Source organism: Theropithecus gelada, chromosome 5, assembly GCF_003255815.1.
Source record: "Theropithecus gelada isolate Dixy chromosome 5, Tgel_1.0, whole genome shotgun sequence".
NCBI classification, from domain to species: Eukaryota; Metazoa; Chordata; class Mammalia; order Primates; family Cercopithecidae; genus Theropithecus; species Theropithecus gelada.
The window spans coordinates 158,400,937-158,425,928 of NC_037672.1; the positions used below are offsets into that span (position 1 = coordinate 158,400,937).

The following is a 24,992-nucleotide window of genomic DNA, read 5'->3' on the forward strand; positions in this document are numbered from 1 at the left end:
TAACATTTAGGGTGAACAGAATTAATAAGGTATAAACTAACGGAGATGAGAGTCCGGGAAAAGACATTTCTAATGTATATTTAGAATTTATTTCTTTTGGATCTTTTCCATATTTAATCACATATTTCCTACACATGTATTATACTTTCCCAAAATGTTAAAGAGTACAAGTTATATCACTACTGATGGTACAAATTTTAATTAGCATTTTAAATAATGTTACTAATATCTGATTTGCTAAGCCAAGGTAAATCAAACAGAATCATATATACACTTGTCTTCTACTAGGATGTTGCCATTTTCATTTATTAGACTAATTACCTATTAAAAATACTTTGCCTTAAAATCTTTAAATTCCAATCTTTCCTTCCTTCCTCTTCATATTCTCCTTCTCAGGTCATCCTGCATCATTTCTAAAGACAAATATTTCTCACAAACACGTCTATTTTCCTTGCTTCCACCTCAATAAGTTGTTGTCAGGACTACCTCCTCTCATCCTTCTATCTAATCTTAAAAGATATGTCCACTACTCCTTACTTTCAGAAAGACCTGCCCTCAATTTTTCTTATAATTTTAACTATTCAATTATTTAGACATTAACATTGCCCCATAAATTTAAGAAACACTTCATAAAACAGCTTCAATTGAATTAATATTTCCATTTCAATCATCCATCAGACTTTTGAACAACCTTTCTTGCATTTCCCAACCTTTCACTCTAAACTGATCATGCTTCAAACAGGCTTTCATGACATCATCTATTTTAAAAGATACATTTTCAAAGTCACCAGTGGCCTCAGAATTTCCAATTATTATCCTTTATTTCTCATTGGAAAGCATTTATTGAGACCTTACTATGTGAAGAATGTTGTGCAAAGCTATGCTTGAAAATGAAAACATGAATATGAGAGAATGCTTGCTTTCAAGTTGCTTGTAATTTCAGCTGCATTTACCTGTTTCAGACACTTGATTTGTCATAAAATGTTCTTTCATTCTTGCAAGGCAGAGATTCTCAAATAATGGTCCCGCAGGCCAAATTTGGCCCACTGCCTAATTTGGTATGATCCAGAAACTAGGAATGTTTTCTTTATCTTTTAATGGTTGAAAAAAAAATAAAAAAAGGAGTACAATTTCATGACAAGTAAATATTATATGAGATTCAAATTTACAGAAATGAAGATGTATTATAACCCAACTATACCTATTCATTTAAATATTATGGCATCTTTCATGTTATAATGACAGACATATGTCCTGAAAAGTCTAAGATATTTACTTACTATCTGGCCATTTGCAGAAGAAAAAAAGTTGCTGATCCCATTTTAGTATACATTCTGACCTTAGTTATCATTTTTGTCATATTATTTAAATTCTTTCTGCCTGTGGCGGCTACTTTATCTTCGGTTCCCTGGATGTGGCTTCAGAAAAGTCAAGGCTCAGACTTTAGTTTTCTGCTCTATTTCCTTTACATTAAATTCCTCTGAAAACTCATCCATTCTGATTGCCTAATTACTATCATGGTCAGGTAACACCCAGACACTAATCTATGGCCTTGTCATTCACCAGACTTTCCTCTGCTGTCTTCTTCTAGGAAAATTGTTGAACAGGTGGTTTCAAACAGAGAGATAATGCAGAACAAAAAAGTATACTATCTTAAAGGAAGTATTAAAGTTGATCCAAAACTTAATGAAAGAAATAAACCAAAGAAAGGATCAAATACTTGCATTCCTGAACACAAAGAAAGTGATTTGTATTAGAAAAGTTTTAAAAAACTGAGTAGTTCTATATAGTAGGAGACTATTGAATAGAAACGTAACAAAATAAAATTCACAATACAAATATTCCAAACTTATATATTGAACATAAGTATAGTTTATATGTCAAATGTCTTGTCTTTTAGGAAAAAAAAAAAAGTAAATGTACGGACTTTGGAAGATGGGAAACTAAAGCACTGAAAGAGCCATTAGTTAAATGCTAATGAGGCTGGGCGCAGCAGCTCAGGCCTGTAATCCCAGCACTTTGGGAGGCCAAGGCAGGTGGATCTCTTCAGGTCAGGAGTTCAAGACCAGCCTAGCCAACATGGTGAAACTCCGTCTCTACTAAAAATGGAAATACAAAAATTATCAGGGCATGGTGGTGCACACCTAAGTAATCCCAGACACTTAGGAGGCTGAGGCAGGAGAATGGCTTCAACCCAGAAGGCAGAGGTTGCAGTGAGCCAAGATCGCAGCACTGCACTCCAGCCTGGGCGACAGAGTAAGACTCCGCCTCAAAAAAAGCAAAACAAAACAAACAAAAAACCCAGTAAATATCTGGTTCTCTGCATAATTTGGATTACCAATGCATTCTGTAATTTATGTGAATAAAAACAAACTGTCGCTGGTATCATGAAGAACGCAGAAATACAAATGTGGTAAATAAGGTGGTCTAACATGTATATATACAACTTGAGTCCCGATTTAGGGAGCCTTGGAGATCCACCCATGTTTGTTATGTAGACTCTATTAGACAAGTACTGAAAGAAAACAGATGTTGAGACAAAGGAGGGGAGAAAGGGTTTGGTGTCTTAATATATCATTAAATAAAGGTACTTAAGTCTGAAAACTTCTGGAAACACTGCAGGCCTGGGTCTCTCACTGATCTAGTTAGTAGTTATGATAGTTTCGCATTGTTTTACTTTTATGCTTCTCTACCAATCAGGTTCCTAAGACAGGCAGAGAGTCCCTACCCACTTTTTGTAACTGAAAATTGAATTGGGATTTTTCTCTTGGTTGCCGATGTGTGTAAATTAACCACTGTCTCTGTACCTTCCTGCCACAAATAATGTATAAGATTGCCTCATAGGAAATAGAGCCGTCAACATAATCCTTTCTGTTTTCTACAGAGTTTCTTTTAGTTACTCTTTCCTAGTACCCCCTCTTTTGTAAAAAAATAATTAATACATTTTGGTATGAATTTTAATTAATTACAAATGTATAACTTTTATATCCATTGTTCATCAACAAATGTCCTGTCCATCAGCTAGAACATTCTACTTAATATTTCGTGAAAAACAATGATTTTCCACAGCTATTGAAAAGCACTCCAAAATACTTTGTCAAATTATTTTCAACCTATCTTTGGCAGCCAAATTTCCAACACCTACATAATTCATTCCTAGCTTCGAGGTGTTTCACTGATTTTCTTCTTGTCTGAATTTTCACAGAATTTTTATTTTGTGACATAATTTGGCAATGAATCATATATTATATTTCCAATTAAAATGTTAGCCTTTGCTATTCCTGTATTTCTACATTTCCCAAACATAATGCTGAAGGTACAATATTTGCTTAGTAAATATGTGTTTAAATGTCACTTATAATAGCCAAAAAAAAAAAGTCAAGAAGTGGTGTATGTTACTCAATCATTATATTAAACACTATGCAATGTCATGCAGAATCATTGAGAAACTGAATTCTAGAGTAGTACTAATCAAAATGTGGTCTGTAAACTGCTGCCAGTTGACATACAATTTGCTACCAAGCTGAGGATTGCATAGATATTGAAATTAACCATTGAGAACCTTTTATAGCAATTTGACATTGCCGTAATTTCCCTGTATGTGATCAGTAGACCTATCTAATTTAATAGTATTTAAACCAGCTTGAGTATTGTCAAATTTGCCTGGAGGATTTCATGTAGTGAAAACTATCCACTGGTTTTTACAAGAGAAAAACAGAATGAGCAAAACTCAGTGATCTTTTTTCTCCCACAGAGTTTAGGAAGCACTGATTTCATGCGTTTTTATTGTAGCTCTCTCTCTTTCTCTCTTTCAGTCTTTCTTTTAAGTATATATTTTTAATGAAGCTGTCACAATCTGAGTCTATTGCTGTAAATTTTGAAAGTGAATAATAAAATACTTGGAGAAAAAATGTTCAGTTTGTCAAATGCAAGGAATATAAATAATTATTCTGAATGAGGATTTATTCAGTTTGTCATAAATCAAGGCAAATACAACACAGTTACTTTTGTACTGAATTAGAATATTCAGGTTTGGATTCCTAGGATATATTTATAGTCATGTAGAAATATTTGTCTGTATACACACATGATCAAGACTGAACTATTTGTGAATACGCTAGATATAAATTCCTTTCAATATCGCTTGGCAATATTGGAAAAAATCAATCTTACAAAAATGCATTGAACGATTTGGTAGCATTGAATAGTCTCCTCATTTGACCATTTTTTTAAAGCACTGAGGATAAAATACTTTCAGTAATTTTTAAATTGCTTATAACCAAAGCAATATATTTTTTCTAAAATGAGATATATTAAATTTATCCCATTCAATTTCCGATTTCATTTATAATATCATAAGCAGTCTTTCTCATATTAGTCAGAATAGAGGTAGTCATGGTAACTTGGGGGCTGTATTTGCCTACTTTGTGCTACATGGACACACTTATGTAGCATGATTTTGCTTTAGGATATCAAGGTCCAAAGGCTACATTACAGAATTGTTTATTCTTTCTTTTAATATATTATGTCTTTCAGCAATACAATAAAAACAAAGCTTATAACACTATGCTATCATAAGCTAAGCATTGTTTTCTCTTTACAGATAGCATATTGGAGAGGTTAAAAATAACAGGTTTTGAGGCCAAAGAGACCTCAGTGTAATGTCCAAAGGTGTACTTATATTGTCTGTGCAAGTAGACCTGTTGAGGCTTGTTACCTCATTGGTAAATTGGGTATAATAATATTAGCTATCACATGGAGTTATTGTGAGAAGTACATACAATCATATTTGAAAAGGTCAAGTGATCAATAAAAGTTACCTCCTATTTTCATATAGAAAATTATCGATGTGCTACATTTGACAAAAACTGTAACAGTCTACATGTTTTTGATGCAAACGTAAAAAAAAAAATTACCAAATGTTTTGGAAGGAAGTTTGCTGTGCATGTTCAAGAGATTTAGAGAGCTACTTTAAATGTGGCATGATTATTGCATATAGGGCAAGAAGAATTTTGTTCTATCTGGCGTTTGGCAGTTCCATGACTGAACAAATCACTTGATCTTTCTCATTTCTTTACCTGAAAATCGAGAGGATTAAATCAGAAGTTTGTCAATTTTTTTTTTATGAAAAAAACCCCAATTTATTTGAATTATTTCAACTCTGCTTAAATGTGAAATGTTATAGTGGTTTATAAAAATATTGAATTAGAAAAGAAAAGCTGGTTTAAAAAGACACAACTGTAGGGTGTTAAATTTCAAATGCTTACAGAACATAAAAACCAAATTCTAGATGCTTTGTGAATGTAGCACTAGGTGGTAGCTTTTCTGGCTTTTATAGTTATTGTAAAGGAGCTGAAATCCTAGCTAGGGGGAAGGTCCAGGTGCCATTAGACACTGAGAACAGGAGAGGCAGGCAGGCACTTAATGTCTGTTGGGAAAGGCATATATTTGAATAGTAGGGAAAGCAAATTAAATATCAAGACAAAAGGTCTAGAGTTAGATCAAAAAAATAGTAAATAGAGCTTGACAAAAAGGTGTTGGAATGGAAACAATATTAAAGCAAAAATAATAGAAAATGACTGGATGGATATTGGTAATTGCAAATTGTATGAACAATGAGGGTTTATGGATCAAACTAATTTAAACCTAGTATGGGTAAGTTGGAATTAAAGAATTAGATGTGTTTAAACTTTCCTCGATATGATGACTATTTGAATTGTACAGGAGCAGTGATATTCTTTCTTTAACTTGTGGCACGCAGCACAGTTAGTGGGTTGGTTAGTGAGGGAAAAAAAAATAAAACTAAAGAAAATAATTACCACGTAACACATGAAGTTAAGTGACCACCAACTGTTGATTAATAAATTCTTATCATGAAAAAGTCAATAAAATATTTGTTTTAAGTGCCAAAAGTATACATCTTTCTGTGCAGTTTTCCTGACAATAGATATCCAGCCTTTTTATTAAACATTGAAAAGAGGGAGTTTGGGATACTTTCTTAATGCAGCTTTTAAAACATGGCTGCAGGAATTAAAATGTAATTTTTTTTGGTTCGTTTTTGTACTTCAGTCCTATCATGTAGAATTCATTTTCTCAGCCGGATTTTTCATTTAATAGGTTTTTTAAATTTCAAAATCTGCATTATATTCGTTTTATTCATATGACCAGAAAATAGAGACATGAATTCTGTTGAAATAAAAATTCTAGTTTTTAAAAGACATTTTATATGAATTCTAGTTGGATTTAATTTACTCTGATCCTCTGAATTTCTAATATTATTGTGGAATTAATTTCATTATTTCTTATTACAAATTCATAAAATAATAAAAAACAAACTTTTAAGGAAAAGTGTCATACAGTTTGAAGATGGAACATCTGATATAATACAAGTTCTCCTTTCTCCCTCTTAAATGTTTCTCTCTCCTTTTAGTAATGACACACGAGTTCTGATAACACATGTTGTACAATTTCTATTTTTGGGAAACTTAATTGAGGAGTGAGACAGATTTTATTAATTACTATTCTAGATATGCATATGTAGGCTTTCCCTGTGATTATCTCACTCTGTTTACTAACTAAAAAATGTTGACATGGAAGGATAAATCAGGTGGATTTTATGATTGCTGGATTATCCACATTTGATTCAGTACAGTATATCACTTAGGAATTAAACTTTTTTTTTCCTGTGGCACATAATCTCACAATACAGCTGGTGCTTCGTTCTTCCATCTTTCCATATTGTCTGGTACAGAAGTGCCTTACATGGAACAAAGGCTTAATAGGGTTTGCAAAACTACAATTGACTGAAAAAATTACTCTGAAATGAAATCAATTTATCTTTAAAAACTATAAATGTTTTACAGAGATAATTATATGTGTTTAATTTTTAAGCGTTATTGTAATTCACACATAAATTTGTGCTACATAAGAATGACTAAAAGAGCTTTGCATTTGATTTCATACAGTTATGTGGTAAAGTAATATTGGACAAAGATTGTTATATATGTATACTATTGCTATGTTTTATCATTTAAAGGAAACCCATAAAAATGACCTTTTTTTTTTTTTTTTGAGACGAGTCTTGCTCCTAGTAGCATGATTTCAGCTCTCCGCAAGCTCTGCCTCCCGGGTTCACGCCATTCTCCTGCCTCAGCCTCCCAAGTAGCTGGGACTACAGGCGCCCGCCACCACGCCTGGCTAAATTTTTGTATTTTTAGTAGAGACGGGGTTTCACCGTGTTAGCCAGGATGGTATCGATCTCCTGACCTCGTGATCCGCCCGCCTCGGCCTCCCAAAGTGCTGGGATTACAGGCATGAACCACCGCACCTGGCCAAAAGATTTGTTTTTTAAAAAGCATCATTTACTTAAAGACTTTGGCTCTGTACCTACCTTCATTTGAAATGAAAACATAGAAATAAAAAGCGCATTATCTTTGTCCATTACATTGATAACTATACATTTATTATCATATTTATAAAATATTACATTTTATCTGGCCTCTTTTTTTTTTACTGAAAATTTAAATAGGGTTCCAGGCCACATTATCCATTTTAGGAAAATTCTTCAGAGTAACAACTTGAAAACAATATTGAGAATTCACAAAACCTGACCCGGTGATTTAATTCAGTGTAAATCCTTAGAAATATATACAGATTAGACGGGCGGATCACGAGGTCAGGAGATCGAGACCATCCTGGCTAACACGGTGAAACCCCGTCTCTATTAAGAAATACAAAAAACTAGCCGGGCGAGGTGGCGGGCACCTGTAGTCCCAGCTACTCGGGAGGCTGAGGCCGGAGAATGGCGTGAACCCGGGAGGCGGAGCTTGCAGTGAGCTGAGATCCGGCCACTGCACTCCAGCCTGGGCGACAGAGAAAGACTCTGCCTCAAAATAAAAAAAAAAAAAAAAAAAAAAAAGAAATATATACCGATTATATAATCAGTATGCTATTATTTAATCCTATCTTTTAATTTTTCAAGTAAGTTCAAAAGGGAGCTATCAGCTATTAGATATCTTTTGTGAAATTATATTAGCTACTGTTTAGTGAAAATCACAGATTACAGAGTTAAGTTTTGAATGTAAATGATACTAGATATATACATTTTTAAACATGTAATCTTTCTCCTTTGCTCCTATCATAAGGAGTTAATTTTTTACTTTAAAACAGAGATGGGATAGAACTGATTGCTTCTTTTTCAGGGTGGAAGCAATAACACTTAGGAGAGAGCCTACAGGCCGGGCGTGGTGGCTCATGCCTGTAATCCCAGCACTTTGGGAAACAGGTGGGCAAATCACCTGAGGTCAGGACTTCAATACCAGCCTGGTCAACATGGTGAAACCTCGTTTTTACTAAAAATACAAAAATTAGCTGGGCGTGGTGGCACGCGATTGTAATCCCAGCTACTGTAGAAGCTGAGGCAGGAGACTGGCTTGAACCGGGAGGCAGAGGTTGCAGTGAGTTAAGAACACCCCACTGAAATCCAGCCTGGGCAACAGAGTGAGACTCTGTCTCAAAAAAAAAAAAAAAAAAAAAAGAGAGAGAGAGAGACAGCCAACAAATAGATCCCATTCCCCATTCCAGCAGAAACACCTTGGTAGAGTTTTCAAGCAATACAGTTATGCTGCCAGTAGTTGCACCCTTGAAATGTGTTTTATGTTAAATTTTCTTTAAAGCTATACAAATGAGATTTATAATAGGATTACACAATATGCAGCCACATATCAATTTCATCTTCCTTTTACCCTTCTATATCTTTAAGACAGCCTAGTTTCCTGATCTTTTGAAAAATATTTAAATTAGGAGAAATTCAGTAGTATTATTTCTCTTTTTGTGCCCTCAGTGTACATCTGTCTATAAGAGCAACCATTACACTTGAGTGTGCTTAAAATTTCTGTATCTGTTATGTTATTATTTTCTATCCCCTGCCTATCACAATGCTTGACACAAAGCAAATTCCAAATACGGATAAACAAGTAAACAAACCTCCGTGCATGAGTGATAATTTGGAAGTCAATATTAAATGGGTCAAATTTAGATCTCATCTATAAACTACTGTAGAGGCATACTATGAAATATTTATTTTAAAATATAGCCAGAACATAACTTCTAGTACACCTTTCTGTTAACATGTATATATGCATATATATGTAATATGTGTTTACATGAAAACAGCAGCTGCTTTAATTCTGTTGTTTTCTAAAATTAAAAAATAGGTGGACAGCATAGCTCATGGCGCAACTATGTTTTTGCTTGGCAAGTTCTAGATGAAATATTGACTCTGCCATTAATTTGCCAAGCAACCCATAATATGTCCTCTAAAATGGGATCAACAACATTTTGAAAATAAATGACTAAGATAGAAAAAAACGAGTTATAATGAGCAATAAGTTGGCAGCTTACACACTAAAATATGAATGATAATTTTGAAGTTTAAGCTGTTTTCATTGTAATTCTTATTATATAGTTCTTTCTTAATTTCCATGCAGACAACATGGTATATAAAATAATTATATAGTACATGGAGAAATGTAAATGTATTTTTAAATACTGAAGAGTTAATTTTTAATATTTACCAATAGAAACATTTAGTAAAATAAAATTGAAACACAGTTTCTCATAGTATACTTTCCTTCCCTCACCACCTCCAGACTGATATTTGTGACTTTCTTAAAATATGGAAAAAAATTTTAAAGAAATGGATGTCTTCACTGTTAAATTGAAATTGTGAGAACTATTGTTGAAATATCAAAAGTAAACAGTGAGAAATGAAGCCAGTATTCAGAAACTTATAGTTAAATGAAAATTTTTAGAAATGTTGAGAAAAATAAAAGCTAAAGATTTAATCATTATATTGTAAATCTAACCCATGAGTATGCAAAATAATTATATAATTTTCAATATATTTAGGAAGAAAAAGTTATTAGAATTGTATAAGCAAAATTATTGTCTTTCATAGAAGAACACCAACAGACAATATTTAATATTGATAATTCAAGAAATACCATCGCTAACTACCTTTTTTAGTGATTAAATGTAGCAATTGATCGAGCTGGCACTAGACATAGGGAAACATGAAGGAATAATATATTGTATTTTATAATAAAATATTTTGTTTTATTTTATATTTGCCATGGAAATATATTACCTGGAAAAAATAGGTCCTTTTTTTGTGTTAAAATAAATCTTATATGAAAAGACTAAGTATTCTTTAAGACACATCTAATATGATAGATTTGTGTGATTTTGTAAATCTCAAGTAAAAGGTTTTGATGTTTAAATATATTTGTATCAATATTTTTTCTGTCAAAATCTTCAATTTTACCTTTAAGAAGTTTCTATTGAAAAATCTAAATAACCTTAAACACGTTTATTTGTAAAGTGTGTGGAATGCACTTTTACATGTGTGTAAGTGAGTCCTTATTAATCATATAAAAATGTTGTCGATGGATTGTCTGAAACACACATCATTCTGATCACATTCATCCAAATACCTTGGCTACTTGTTAGCGATAATCTCTTGAAAGGACTTCATATGCTGCTTGGCCCACTTAATAATGCTATACAACTCCATTACATTTATGAGCTTTCCACTGTTGTTCTCCCCAATTTTAGGCTTACATATTAAAGCTTAACAGAAACACAAAGTGAGAATTATAAAACAGTGTGATTATTAAGGAAGCTTTATAAGACCTCTTTACATCTACGATGTCAAGCACTGATTTGTTAAATTCATTTCTTTTTAAATCTACAGAATAATCTTCTAAGGAATAGTTAGAAGTAGTTTACATTCCTCTCTTCAGGAAGCTCTTTGCAGGATATCACTGTAACCACAAAGGGACTAAGGCTCACGTTGTTATCATTCTATAACTCTATAAGTTAAGTCAGGTTTGAAAAGAGACACCCTGAGGAAAAAAAATAAATAAATAAGTGGGGAAACATTTTGATTCCCCTTCTGAAAGATGGTGGTGTTGTATTCAAAAGGTTACTCACTGGCTTCATGGGGAAATGGATTGTCTGCATCATGTAAAGAGGCTGGTATTTCAAACGACTATTTTCGAGGACCAAGTTTGCAGAAGTATAACTGGACTAGAAACAGAGCAAGGGAACTGATGAACACCCTGAAGGTTGCTTTGCTTGAGATAAAGGTCAACAATAGCAGAAATGTGGACCATTGAGCTTCCCAATTTCTAATTTCAGTTTCAATTTCTTGAAACGTAAGTATTCTGGACATTACAAACAACCTGTTCCTATGCAAGAATTCTTTTCTAACAGACTGGTAACAGTAGTTTATAAAGGTAAAATAATTTTGGCTTGTGGAAACTCCAAACCTGGATAACAGACATTTTAGAGGAGACTTACATCAGACTCCCTGTGTAAAGTATAATGAGTTCAGTTCTACAGTTCAGTATAATTTAAGTTAGCATTAAAAACAGGTATAGGCTGGCTGAGATGGCTCATGGCTGTAATCCTAGAGCTTCAGAAGTTAAGTCAAGAGAATCTCTTGAGCCCAGGAATTAAAGACTAGCCTGGGCAGCTTGTGAGGCCCCATCTCTGCAAAAAATTGAAAATAATTAATCGGATTCAGTGGTATGCACTTGTAATTTCAGCTACCCACGAGGCTGAGGTAGAAGGATCCCTTGAGCCCAGGAACTCAAGACTGCAGTAAGCTATGAATGCACCACGGTCCACCAACCTCGGTGAAAGAGTGAGAACTTGTTTCAACAAAACAAAACAACAACAACAACAACAAATCAGTAATAGATCTTTCAGGTTCCACAATATAAGACATATGCATAATAAGACACATGGTTTTCTTTAAACTTATTTCAGGATCCATTAAATAATAAGTAATACCATGGCATATGTGAAGAGCAGCAGTTAGATCTGTAACAAGCAAAGAAGGTGGCTGAATGAAGAAGTGTCAAAGAATAAAAGAGTAATAGATAAGGATGGAACCGTGGTAGAAAACCAGAAGAGTAACCAAGTTGGTGATCTTGGGAAAGCTTGTTTTTGAGCCTGTAATTTTAAACATATTTCCAAACTCCTTTTCAGTTTGAGTCCTGAATCCAGAAGTCTGAAATATAATTCTATTTGCTTGAAGTTCATACTCTGGGTGACATGATGAAATCATGTGTACAACTGGGATAAATATAGAAATAATCGTATCTAGTAAAGCTACATAACAAGATGGAAAAAAGATGAAAAATAACTAAAAGTCTGTTGTATATATCCTCACCAACTCACTATCAAAACCTGAAACCTAACATAATCTGACATTATACCAAAATTGAGTTTTTATTTCAGCAAGCACAACACCATTTTCTGAGAGATTTGATTCTATACTCTAAATATATCAGGTCTTATCTAAACTTTATTGATCAATGAGTTATATTGGGAAGTACACTGCTGCTCTCTCTTAATGGAGACCATGAATTTGAAAAATATTATATTCATATTTAATCCCTTTTCATGGGAAAAAATGATTCCAAAAGACTCATTTCCACCACCGGTACTCAAGAAATCTGTCTTCTAAAAGGAAACACATTAGTGCTTTTTTCAGTACTAAAACCTCATATACAGTGCATTTACACAGGAACTTATCACTACGTGATCCTGAATTAATAGATCCATGAGGTTATAGTCACTCTGAAACAATTCAATGATAAATTACTCTATGAAACATTTTTCACAAACACATTGAAAGAAGAATATTGTTTCATGGCAATTGTAAATTAAGGAGAAGTATTAAGGTAGAGAGAGAATTAGATGTATACATTTTTAAACTTAGAGAATACATAAAACAATGAATAGCTAAGGCTTAAAGCAATGGAATTTTTGTTAAATTCATTTAACAAATATTTCTTGGCCTGTCATATGTAAGACATTGTACCGAGCATGTTGAGAATACAAACACTAACCAAACTTAATCCTTGACTACAAGGGACAGGAAGATGTGATGGTTGATTTATACGTCAGCATGGCTAGACTATGGTGCCCACTTGTTTGGTCAAATACTTGTCTAGATGTTGCTGTGAAGATGCTTGTGAGGTGATTAGCGTTTATAATTAGTTGACTTTAAGTAAACAGATTACCCTCCATAATGTTTATGGGCCTCATCTAATCAGTTGAAGGACTTAAGAGCAAAGACTAAGGTTTTTTTTGTTGTTGTTGTTTTGTTTTTTTGTTTTTTGTTTTGAGACGGAGTCTCGCTCTGTCTGTGGCCCAGGCTGGAGTGCAGTGGCCGGATCTCAGCTCACTGCAAGCTCCGCCTCCCGGGTTTACGCCATTCTCCTGCCTCAGCCTCCCGTGTAGCTGGGATTACAGGCGCCCGCCATCACGCCCGGCTAGTTTTTGGTATTTTTTTTTTTTTTAGTAGAGACGGGGTTTCACCCGGTTAGCCAGGATGGTCTCGATCTCCTGACCTCGTGATCCACCCGCCTCGGCCTCCCAAAGTGCTGGGATTACAGGCTTGAGCCACCGCGCCCGGCCAAGACTAAGGTTTTTTTAAAAAGAAGGAATTCTACCTTAAGGCTTCAACATAGAAATCTTGCTTGAGTTTCCAGCCTGCTCTATGAATTTAAGATTCAAGACTATGACTTTAACTCCTGTGTAAGTTTCCAGACTGACAGTCAGACCAGTAGATTTTGGACTTAAGACTGCAACATCAACTCTTATCTGAATTTCCTTCTGGTTGGCAAACCCTACAAATTTTGGACTTGACATATCCCACCTGCAATTGTGTGAGCCAATTCCTTAAAATAAAACATATAGGAGATAGATAGAGAAAAAGATAGAGATAGAGATAGAAATCAAATGACAGAAATAGAGGGAAACGTAGTGGTAGAGGTAGTGGTAGCAGTAGAGATAGAGATAGAAATGGAGAGCCTATTGATTCTGTTTTTCTGGATAAATATTTTCTGATTGCATAATATTCAACAAATTTCTCATGAAATTACTTTGTAATTAGAAATATATTCTTAAGAGAATGTAGCACCAAATAGCCTCCATACTCTGAAATTGCCATCTATCTTGTTTTTAAATGTAGAAAATATTACCTTCAAGTAAAAATTATTTACTTCAACACTTATTCTCAAAACATAACATGATCAATGCACTTCTCATTCTATTAGGATATACTTGTATGTACATGACAGTATTTGTGTGTATATATATATTCCAATTATTTAAGCTTATTTTATATTAAGGAATGAAAAATGGCAGAGTAATATAAAAGGAATTTAATTTACTCTAGCCTCTTTTCATATATATATGGCATATAATAATTACATAAGAAATATATTTCTTTTATGTCATGAGTGTTTCTCCATATATTTTGTATTTAAAAATCATAAGCAGAAATAAGTTATAACAATTCCCTTTTTTATATTATTCTTGGTGCTTTACAAAATGTTGGTCACCTTAAATTTTGAGCTGTATTTTAATTTCAACATCCAATGCAGTAAAAATGTTACAAGTGGTTTCAAAACCAAAACACTATTTGATAGTTTTCTCCCTTCTTAAAAATGCAAACATGCTTTTTTTTTTACTCCTTTCATTACTCTTCCATAAGAGTACAGAAACCTTTATAAACTTTTTTTTTTTTTTTTTTTTTTTTACTGCTGGAGTCATGCTTATTTTCTTTTTTCTTTTTTTTTTTAAATTTATTTATTATTATTATACTGTAAGTTGTAGGGTACATGTGCATAACGTGCAGGTTTGTTACATATGTATACTTGTGCCTTGTTGGTGTGCTGCATCCCTCAACTTTTTAATATAGTATAGGAATGCAAACTTTCTATCCTTGCATGTAGTTTTATGTAGAAGCATACATTTCTAGAATAACTTCATATTCCCTAATATTTGTCTCACACACAATATGACTGTAGATTTCCAGAGGCTGTGACTGATATAATCTGATATAGCAGATTAGTTATTAGTAACTAGTTATCCCTGCTTTGTCACTGTTGGTGTATGTTTGTGGATAAGGGTTCATTGTTTGAAGAAAATAAGTTAAAGATGTCATCATTGATATTTGGTTTCTATTTCCTCTTTAATATTTAATTTCTTATCAGAAAATTATACATAGTTTGTATATGTAATTTTTCTCTGTATCTATTATATATTATGTATATTTATTTATCTATGTAGGTATACATAAATATATATGTATACATAGAGAGCTGTATACATCACATTGCTCTGTCCTACATCTCTATGTCTCTATGTCTGTGTATATACATATAAATATATATGTATACATAGACAAATATACATATTTAATTGGATACATAGAGAAATAATACGTGTATGCATAGATAAATAAATATACACAATTCTACCTTGTTTTTCTTTAGTTGTTTTAGGAGGACATCTGAGTATTATAAAGCTTTAAAGAGAGAGAAATTCAAGTAAATAACGCTCACATCCTTGTTGCCCTGACATGTTACAAAACTGTCACATCAAATTTTAGCTTGTTTTTTTAACTTGAGATTCCAAGTTATTAAATTAACTCACCCAGAGCTGTCAAGAAATGTTCTGGGAAAGCAAAGCATGCTCTTTAAGACTTGAGTCACATAGTAATGAAGCAGTTACTGATACCCTGAAATAGCACACATGTGGCGCAGGAAGAACATTCTTTGTCTCTAAATTTGCAAATCAAATACCTGAAGTGATAGTTTTGTGATGAAAAGTATGAATTTCACAGCCTATCTTATTAGTATTAGTAACCGAAGTTTCAAATTCTGTGATATAGCCAAGACATATGTGTTATTAGCTGAAAAACTGCTATTCCTGTAGAAATCAGAAACACTCTCCTATAAAATTATTTTGTTCTGATCTAAATAATAATATTTATATTGAACACCACACTACCTATATCTGCATGTTAGTCTACATTTCTTATTCAGAATGTTTTTGTAAAAATATGAGTGTGGCTTAAATTATTTCTTTTATCAGCAATAATTTGTTTTTATTCATGTGTTTACGTATTGCATACATATATGCACAAAACACAACTTATTCAAAGACTGACTTAATAACGACGTAAGATTATTAAAAAAAAAAATAGGGTCGGGTGAAGTGGCTCACGCCTCTAATCCTAGAACTTTGGGAGGCCAAGGAGTATGTATCACGAGGTCAAGAGTTCAAGATCAGCCTGGCCAACATGTTGAAACCACGTCTCTACTAAAAATACAGAAATTAGCCAGGTGTGGAGGCACATGCCTGTAATCCCAGATACTTGGGAGGCTGAGGCAGGAGAATTGCTTGAACCCAGGAAGCAGAGGTTGCAGTGAGCCGAGATCGCACCATTGCACTCCAATCTGGGTGACAGAGCAAGACTCTGTCTTAAAATAAAATAAAATAAAATAATAAAAATAAAACAAAATAAAATAAAATGTGCAATTTAAGATATTTTGTATGTATAATTAAGTTATAACTTAACCAAAATGGTAAGAATTTTACTTAATAATTTAGCCTATGGCTGAAATATTTTTAAATAAAAGGACATTATATTTGTTTGTCCTACATAATATCTAGGAGGAAACTGACCTATATTATCTCCTCTCATAATTTTTTTCCTTCTTTTCATTCTAGGGCATAGATTTACAGTATAAATTATTGTCTCCATGTATGAGCATATGACAGCAACACTGCCTACTGGTAGGCTGAAATGAGGAGTTGAAAACATTTGATATTTTCGCTTATTTATCTGAATTGTCCATTCCATTGGGACCTCATGAAGAATGAGATTAAGAATAAAAATGGTTTTACATTTATAAAGCATCTAATACACACCAGCTTCCCACCAGATTATTTTCTTTTATTTTCTTGAAGTAAATATTACCTATAAATACAGGAGGTATTCTAAACTGGAGAGCAGGCAAAGCTATTGCAGGTCGTGTTCATCCTGTTATTTCGCTTTTCTTACTTTCATTTTAATTACAAGCAAATATTTAGGAATACATAATATATTATTTTCCTCCTCAGATATAAAACCTAAAAAGAATAATACTGAATATCACGGGTTTCATAATTTTTTTCCAACACAAGTCTCATATATGTATAGGTTTTGTTATATTTCCAAAATATAATTCTACTTAACAAAATTTCTGCATGAAATGTCAAAGGAACTTTTTAGATACTTGCCTGAAGTCCAAGGAGCTTTTCACTAGGCTTAATGTGCCTCTGAAATTCACATTCTATGGGTTGTATCACTTTGATTCCATCTTCATAAAACACATAGAACATGTTCCCAATTCCCAGACCTTAGGAATGAAAACACATTTAAATGTTCAAAATATAATTATCATAAACCTTTACAATCAAAATTCAGTGCCTCTCATATCTTTATCAGGGGATCAGTTTTCGAAGTTGTGTGATGTTAATAAAGCAAACCATATGGGACCCTCACTGTATACCCACACCACTTCATGATATTATGCAGACATTACACTTCATTCTTCGTCAGCTGCAATTCAGTGGTTTCTTTAATATAATTAAATAAATGTTTCATAGTTTAAAGCAATTATAAATAGGGATATAAACTCTTGATACATAGATTATGTTGGATACCTTCCCCACTTAATGTACGTGTTGATTAAGGAATAAAAGCACTTTCTGAAGAATCAAATTTATTTTACTACTTTTATTAGAGTTCACTAGGAAAAGTTTAATTTCTTTGCAGGAGTTTAGTTTATATAAAGATTTTTAGGAAGTAAAAGACCAAATGCCCTAGATTTTGTGGAAGAGATGTTTTCTTAAACTAATTTTTGTTAAAATAATTCTAAATAGAGATCTTACATATTAGTTTTAATATTGACAATTTGGGAGGTCTATTTCTATACCTTAAACCAAATGAAGGTCTTTGAAAAATCTTAATTTAATGTTTAAATCACACTTTTCTTTTTCACACCACAGATCTGGATGTGTGGTATCGCAGAAATTCATCTCCCCCGACTTTCTAAATCCATGTCTAAATGGGTGCAGGAGGCGAGTTTGAAACATGTGTAGGTTAACTAAAGCCTGAGCCCAGGGAACTTCTGCGTACTCATGAACATCTGTTCTCTCTGTTTCCTCTGCTTCTTCTCTGTTCCAATGTGGTCAGTCCTGAGCTCTTGTAATCCTTCCTTTTCTGATCCTCGCCTATATAGCTCTTTTGACCTGTTGTATTGGTTTACACAGTCAAATTTATTCAATATGATTATATCTTACTTAATTCAGTGATAGCATGTTTTCTTTAAAAGATAACAATAATATTAAAATCTTGATTGGAAAATCAAACCATTGTTGCTTACAATGTTTACATTCTAAAAATATCTGTAAAGGGAAAGATAATTTATTTAAATAAAAAATAATTTTCTAAGCATTATTATTATTTTTTTCAATTGTGATCTCTTGCAAGGTTCAGCCTGGGCTTTCCATCTATTGATAAACACAATAACAGTTTGTTGATTTGTAAAACATATGTGTTTATTGAACTTAAGTCATATTTCATCTTACATTTTATATGTTTCTAGGGAATACTTATGATCATAAATAATAGCTGACTACTAAATTTTATTTTATTTTTCCATATAACTATGTATCCATATATTCCTAAGATTTAGAGAAAAATGTATACAAACTGAACTATTACTTCATTCATGTTTATACATAGTCTGCATACAATTTTTCTTTTGGCACATGAAATTATTTATAATAATACATATATACTTTAAATGACTCCAGGTTGTTTGATATACCTTATTATTTTATAAATAATTCTCAGTACTTCTATTTTAATAGATGTAAGCTTTAATAGGTAATAATCCATTATAATTCCAGAGAGCAATACATAAAGATGGAATATTCCTGAACAGTAGCAGAAGTGGCAAGAACTAAACTCATCATGTTTTTTATAAAATAAAGTTTAGTAGTCAGCTATTATTTATAATCATAGCTTTGTTTAAAGGAATATAAATATTATATGCACAAAAGAGAAAGCCGAAACAGAGCACCTAAGTATTTATGCAAAAGCTTTTTCATTTGTATCAGCAAAGCCTTCATGCAAACACTAACAAATCAATAACTATCAATTTAACGTTATTGGTTTCTGAATATTGTTGTTGAAACTTATAAATGTAACAAAGCCATAATGTGGTGTCTGATTTTCATTTGTGTCTGTTACATACTATGTTTGATTTTTATTACTAAGGTCTTAACATTTTTCAGTGAATGTGACTACCTTTCTTTAACTTCGCCAAAATACTGTTCGACAATTATGAATTTGAATGTGTTTGGGCCTGACAGCTACTTTAAAGTCCAGATTGTTTGTCATGTTTCTTGAAATATTTCCTTCCCTTACTGCTATGCATACTTTTATTAGTTTTTTTTACCGTATTCTACACAGAAAAGAGTCAGTGGGATTCCACTATAATTTGTTGCACTGGTGGAATTTGTGAGCTATATTTTCCACTAAATACCACTTAATCCATCTAAATCACTCTTTCAGGTTCTAGAGTATATTTTCTTGCTTTTTAAAATATGAATTACACATGAACAGTTTTACAAAGCATAAACCACTTTTCAGGTTAAAAGTTACTGAAGAAATACAGATACTATTAGTTAAGATTTAGTTTTTTTATTTGACTCTTTTCAATGAGACTATAACTTCTTAGTGCTTATGAAACAGTAATGCCAACAAATTACTAAATACAACTAGATTAATTAAAATAGCAATTATAAAATAAATGCCTATATATTGGTAACTCAGCCTATGAAATAAAACTTTTCATAAGACTCATTCACAAGACTTGGTATTTTGCCATTTACATTTTTGCAAGGCATTATTTTCTTCCTCATAAGTTTTATTTAGAATTTTTGCAGCAGAATTTATGATCTGAACATATGACCTGATATGTTTCTCTTTCAATTTGCTGCTTTGATATTGTGCACACATAAATTTATTAAGATTATCCTCAGCAAAGAGGAATATAAATGACCTGATGATGGAGATGTTGGAAACTGAAGACAAGTATGCACATTTTCATTTGGGACATTCATTAGCTTTATGTGTAAAAATAAAATAATATATTTGTATATATTTTTACTAACTACTAAATTTATATATATTATATTTTTGACAAGTGTACGGATAAGAAAATAAGACAAAGAGAGATGAGAAATTTCATTCTTCACATTCAGACAGATCAGAGGCAAATCATAGCTCTAGCACTTGCGCTTTTACTGTGAGAATCTTAATTAGACTGTGTGATAATTCCCCATATCAAATTTAAAGATAATAATTATACTATGTCATGCAGCTGTTGTAAGCTTTCAATTAGGTAGAGAATGTAAAATATTTAGGAGAGTAACTCGCACACAGCAAGATTTCAAAGAAATGGTAACTTATTTATTTATTTATTTTTTGCGGATATCTATTCCTTATAACACTACTGAAAAAAGCAAATGGTGACATGGTATATAACCAGAATTTGATAACTATTCTCACTTCTCCTCAAATCCATGCTGTGGAATATAATGCTATTTAAATTTTCTATGATATAAAATGTTAAGTTCTGTTTTCCCAGAATCCTTGAGCCAGCTAGAAGATCAACTTTATTTTCTTGTGGAGCATTTCTTAAGTTTGGCCCTTTTAGGGAGTCTGCCAAGCCCAAACCGTTTTCCTAATACTACTAAGATGTCATTCACAGTTTTTCTTGCATTATTTTTTTTAAATGTAGGGTTTAGTTTTCAACAGGCTACATGAAGTATAATGTTATGTAAGATATCACAACAATTCAATGCAGAAGCAGATATAAGAACCCAGCATCTTCTATTAAGTCAGAAAGTTAAAGGATTTGCAAAATGTAAACAATGTGTTACCTTTAAGCTTTTTGAAAACATAGCTTTAAAATGATAATATGCTATTTATGGCTCCATGTAATGGGTTTATTAGGGCTATTTTAACAAGTTAATAAATGCATCTTTTAAATTTTTCTATTTGCATTTCTAATACTAAATATTAGTAGACAGAAATGCCCCCTCCCCCGCCAAACACAAAGGTCTCTAAGTTCTCAATATTTAAGTGTGTAAAGGGATCCTGAGTCTCAAACAGTCTGAGTAGTGGTGAACATTACTTCTGTCTTCATGAATGCATTGTGGTGAATTATATTACAGACATCAGTGACTTCAGTGAAAGATTCTACACTACTCTAGCCACAGTAAAGATCGGGAATATGTGCACTTTTTTTTTTTTTTGTCTATTTCAGGCTCTAGTGAAGGCAGACACAAACACTTTTTTTTTTTTTTTTTTTTTTTGGGTGGGGGTTGTTAATCTAACAGAGTATAGTGACTCCAGATGTTATCCATAATTTATTTGTTCCTTGAGAGCTGTCTTTCCGGTTTTTCTTTCTATACACAGAAAAGACATAAGCAAGAATTACTCCTGCAGTCTTAAAAGACAGAAGTATTTCCCAGAGGATTTTCTAATCAATATTGTACCCTTAAATACATGAAATGGACTGAAAAAAAATGGATATAATGCACATTCCTATCTCGATCCTTTGGGAATGGGAACCACTCAAAAACAGTAGTGTATTGTGAAATATAGTTATACTACTTATTATATACAGTGGATATATACCATGTAATTTATTTCAGCAATACAATTTGATTAATTTCTGATTATTGGATGCATGTTTATGTGCATCATAAAAAAGATTTTATTGTGATGTTTTTCTTCCTCTGACTTAATTGTCATTAGTTTTGCATTCATGTTATAGTCCATGAGAAGTTGTAAGTATGATGTAGTGATTTGGTAGCCAATCAAAGGTGTTTCAATAAATTATGGTGTTACACAAAATCCTTCATTGGTGGATATTATCCTTTTTACTTTCAAGTGATCCTAAAGGTATGCATATTTTAAAATATAGAAGAAATCTCCCCTCTTTAGATAAAGAATATTCTTTAGGCAAGAATAGATTGTCTGCATTGCATTTCTCACTGAATAACTCAGCACGGATAGATTTTTGGTTCATGAAAGTTCTCATTCACTATATCCTGACTTTGGAGATAAAATTGTCTTTGTACACAGAGCAAAATCATATCATTGTACCACAATAAAGTCTTTATATTATGTTCAACTATAACAAAACTAGATTATCCTTTCATTCTTGCTAAAAAATTTTTTTGGGAGTGAGTGTGTCAAGCTCTTTTTTAGGCCCTGTTAATCCAGGAAGTGGGCACCATCTGACCACTATGTATATTGGCCAGAGTGATATTATCTAAAACCAGTCCTTTTGAGTAAATATACAATCTCCTTAACTTCTAAAGGTGTACTGAAAAAAACTGAATGGACATCTTCATTATTAACTTCACACACTAATTAGCAGGGCAAATGTTATAATAGAATATTTGTTTGTATTATAAATGGCATTGGTTGCAATCATACATAATTATATCTATGCACACCATGTGTATCACACATGCATGTATATAATTTAAGCCAATGTCATCATATGCCTGTATGTACATGTGCACATGTATAGATATCGCTGCTAATGGATACCTCTTGCAAGATCACATTTTTTATTTAAAAATTGTAAAATGATTTAGAAAGCTTAGATTGACTTAAGTTTTTAGCAGACAGGTTAGTGAAATGGCCAGTGGAAATAACAACTGATTGATTGTGATTTAATTTAACTGGCATCATGTACTAGCCATTAGAAAGCATAGTCTTCCCCTCCCCCCAAATGCTATGACTAAATCTCATGTATTCAGAAGACTTATTCTGCAAAAAGTATTTTTCTTTTTATTTATTTTATATTATTACTTTTGTAGACTCTGTTATTTTTGAGACAGGATATTGCTCTGTCACTCAATCTGGACAGTGGTGTGGGTGGCATAGAGGGCAGTGGAGTGATCACTGCAGCCTTAAGCTCCAGAGCTCAGGAGATCCTCCCACCTCAGTCTTCTGAGTAGCTGTGATTACAGGCATGAGCCATCAAGCCCGGCTAATTTTTTTTTTTTAATTTTTTGTAGAGACAGGTTTTTGCTATGTTGCCTAGGCTATTCTCAAACTCCTGGCCTCAAGCAATCTTCCCTCTTCGGCCTCCGAAATTGCTAGGATTAAAGGTATTAGCCACCACATCTTGACCTTTTTGATTTTAAATATTATTTCAGTATTATTTTGAGGTAGTAATTGTTTTATTTGTTTTAGTTCCACAGGTTTTTGTGGAACAGGTGGTATTTGGTTACATGAGTAAGTTCTTTAGTGGTGATTTGTGAGATTTTGGTGCACCCATCTCCCAAGCAGTATACACTGAACCCAGTTTGTAGTCTTCTATTCTTTTTCTGTAAAAAAATAGTTATACCAGAGGTTTTTGAACCACACTTAGTAGCCGTATATTCTTCTGTATTTCCCAACCTCCCTGGCAGTGTGGTAATGAAATTTTTTGTGGGTAATGAAATTTTAAAATAATTTTAGGCTGAAGAAGCTAAGCTGGCCTGTTTTTAAATCTGTTTTCCCCCAACTAGATGACACTGGAAACCTTGTATTACAGATTATGAAACTAATCACGAAGTGTAATGTAATGTATTAACTTTGTTGTACAATTTCACTCCATTTCTATTTGTATTTTTTTTGGTTCAGTGTTAGCCCAACTAAATAGTGATTTATTTTAAATGTTTCTATAACATATTTTTGTGTGAATAGATACATAAATATTTATAAAGAATAAAAAGGCAATTTTCCTGAATATGAAACTTTTTTTCTGCCTTTAAGTTGTTCAAATATATGAAGCCAGTGTTTCCCAAAGTATGTTATATTCTACTCAATATTGATCCTGGGGATATTCATCAAAGTAATTCATGTGCTAATAAATTTTTAAAATTCCATGTTATATACTGACTCATCCCAAACCTCTCTTTGGAGATTGAAACTAGCATATGTAAAATTTATTAAATCCTTCAATGAATCAAATAATTTAAATTAGTGTCATTCAGTGCCTATATGATCCAAAACATATATCATAAACTTAGGCCTCATAACATAAACTAATTACCCACAAAATAAACATTAGAAAATACTTTATTAAATTATATTTAATTATAAATATCATAAATATACTGAAAATGAAAACCAATCACACTGAATATTTTAATGTGTATGTAAAATACATATTAGTGCATGTATATTTATATGTATTATATCTATTATTTAATATATAGTAAAACTACTTTTCGGTAAGAATGGTTCACGCTTGAACCTTCTAGATTGAAAGTTTCTTTAGAGCAGATATTAGATTTTATTCATCGATGAATTTCCAATGTTTTCAAAGTGTTTTAATTTAATATGCTCTTTAAAACATTTGTTAACAAGTAAGTGAGATATTTCCTCTATTAATATTGTCATTTTATACTCCTGTAAAACATAAAGATGAGTAGAAAAGCTGAAAGTGGAACCCAGAGATGTAGAGGACATTGCGTTCCAAGATTATATATTGACGAGATTGGTAAGACAATGCATATTAAATTCAGTTAAATTTATTTAGATTACAAACTCTTCACTAGATTCTGATGCTCATGTTTTAAAAAATAATTTTATAATTATTAATGTAAAAATAACATAGGTTTACCATTTATAGATGAGTTAAATGGCATTATGGGAGAAACGATCATTTCAACTCTTTCCATTATTGGCCTCAAACGACTTACATTCTAAGGTTCTATAATTTGTTCTCTCTGAGATAGGTTTTTCTTGGCTATGATAAAGAGGTAAATATATAAATATAAAACACTGCTAGAATGAAAATAAAAGTGTATCTCAGAAATATGTAGTTCATATTTGTTTTATTCTAAATTATAAAAATGGAGAGAATTTTCTTAGAAAATTTAGTTACCTATGATTTTAATTATTTGTATGAGATACTTATACCCAATGATGGGGTTCCATGATTCCTCAAGCCAGTCTATTTTCTCTGGTCACCATTATTACTATTAGTACATGCAAT

At 32.3% G+C, this 24,992-nt stretch overlaps 1 protein-coding gene across 1 annotated transcript in view; it reads right to left on the minus strand.

Moving 5' to 3' along the window:
* The window catches only part of FSTL5 (follistatin like 5), a 268,181-nt gene that overhangs the window by 92,053 nt on the left and 151,136 nt on the right, over window positions 1–24,992 (minus strand). The window contains exon 7 of the mRNA XM_025385806.1: window positions 17,149–17,267. Coding sequence (XP_025241591.1) covers window positions 17,149–17,267 — 119 coding nt within the window. The remainder of the gene's footprint in view (window positions 1–17,148; window positions 17,268–24,992) is intronic.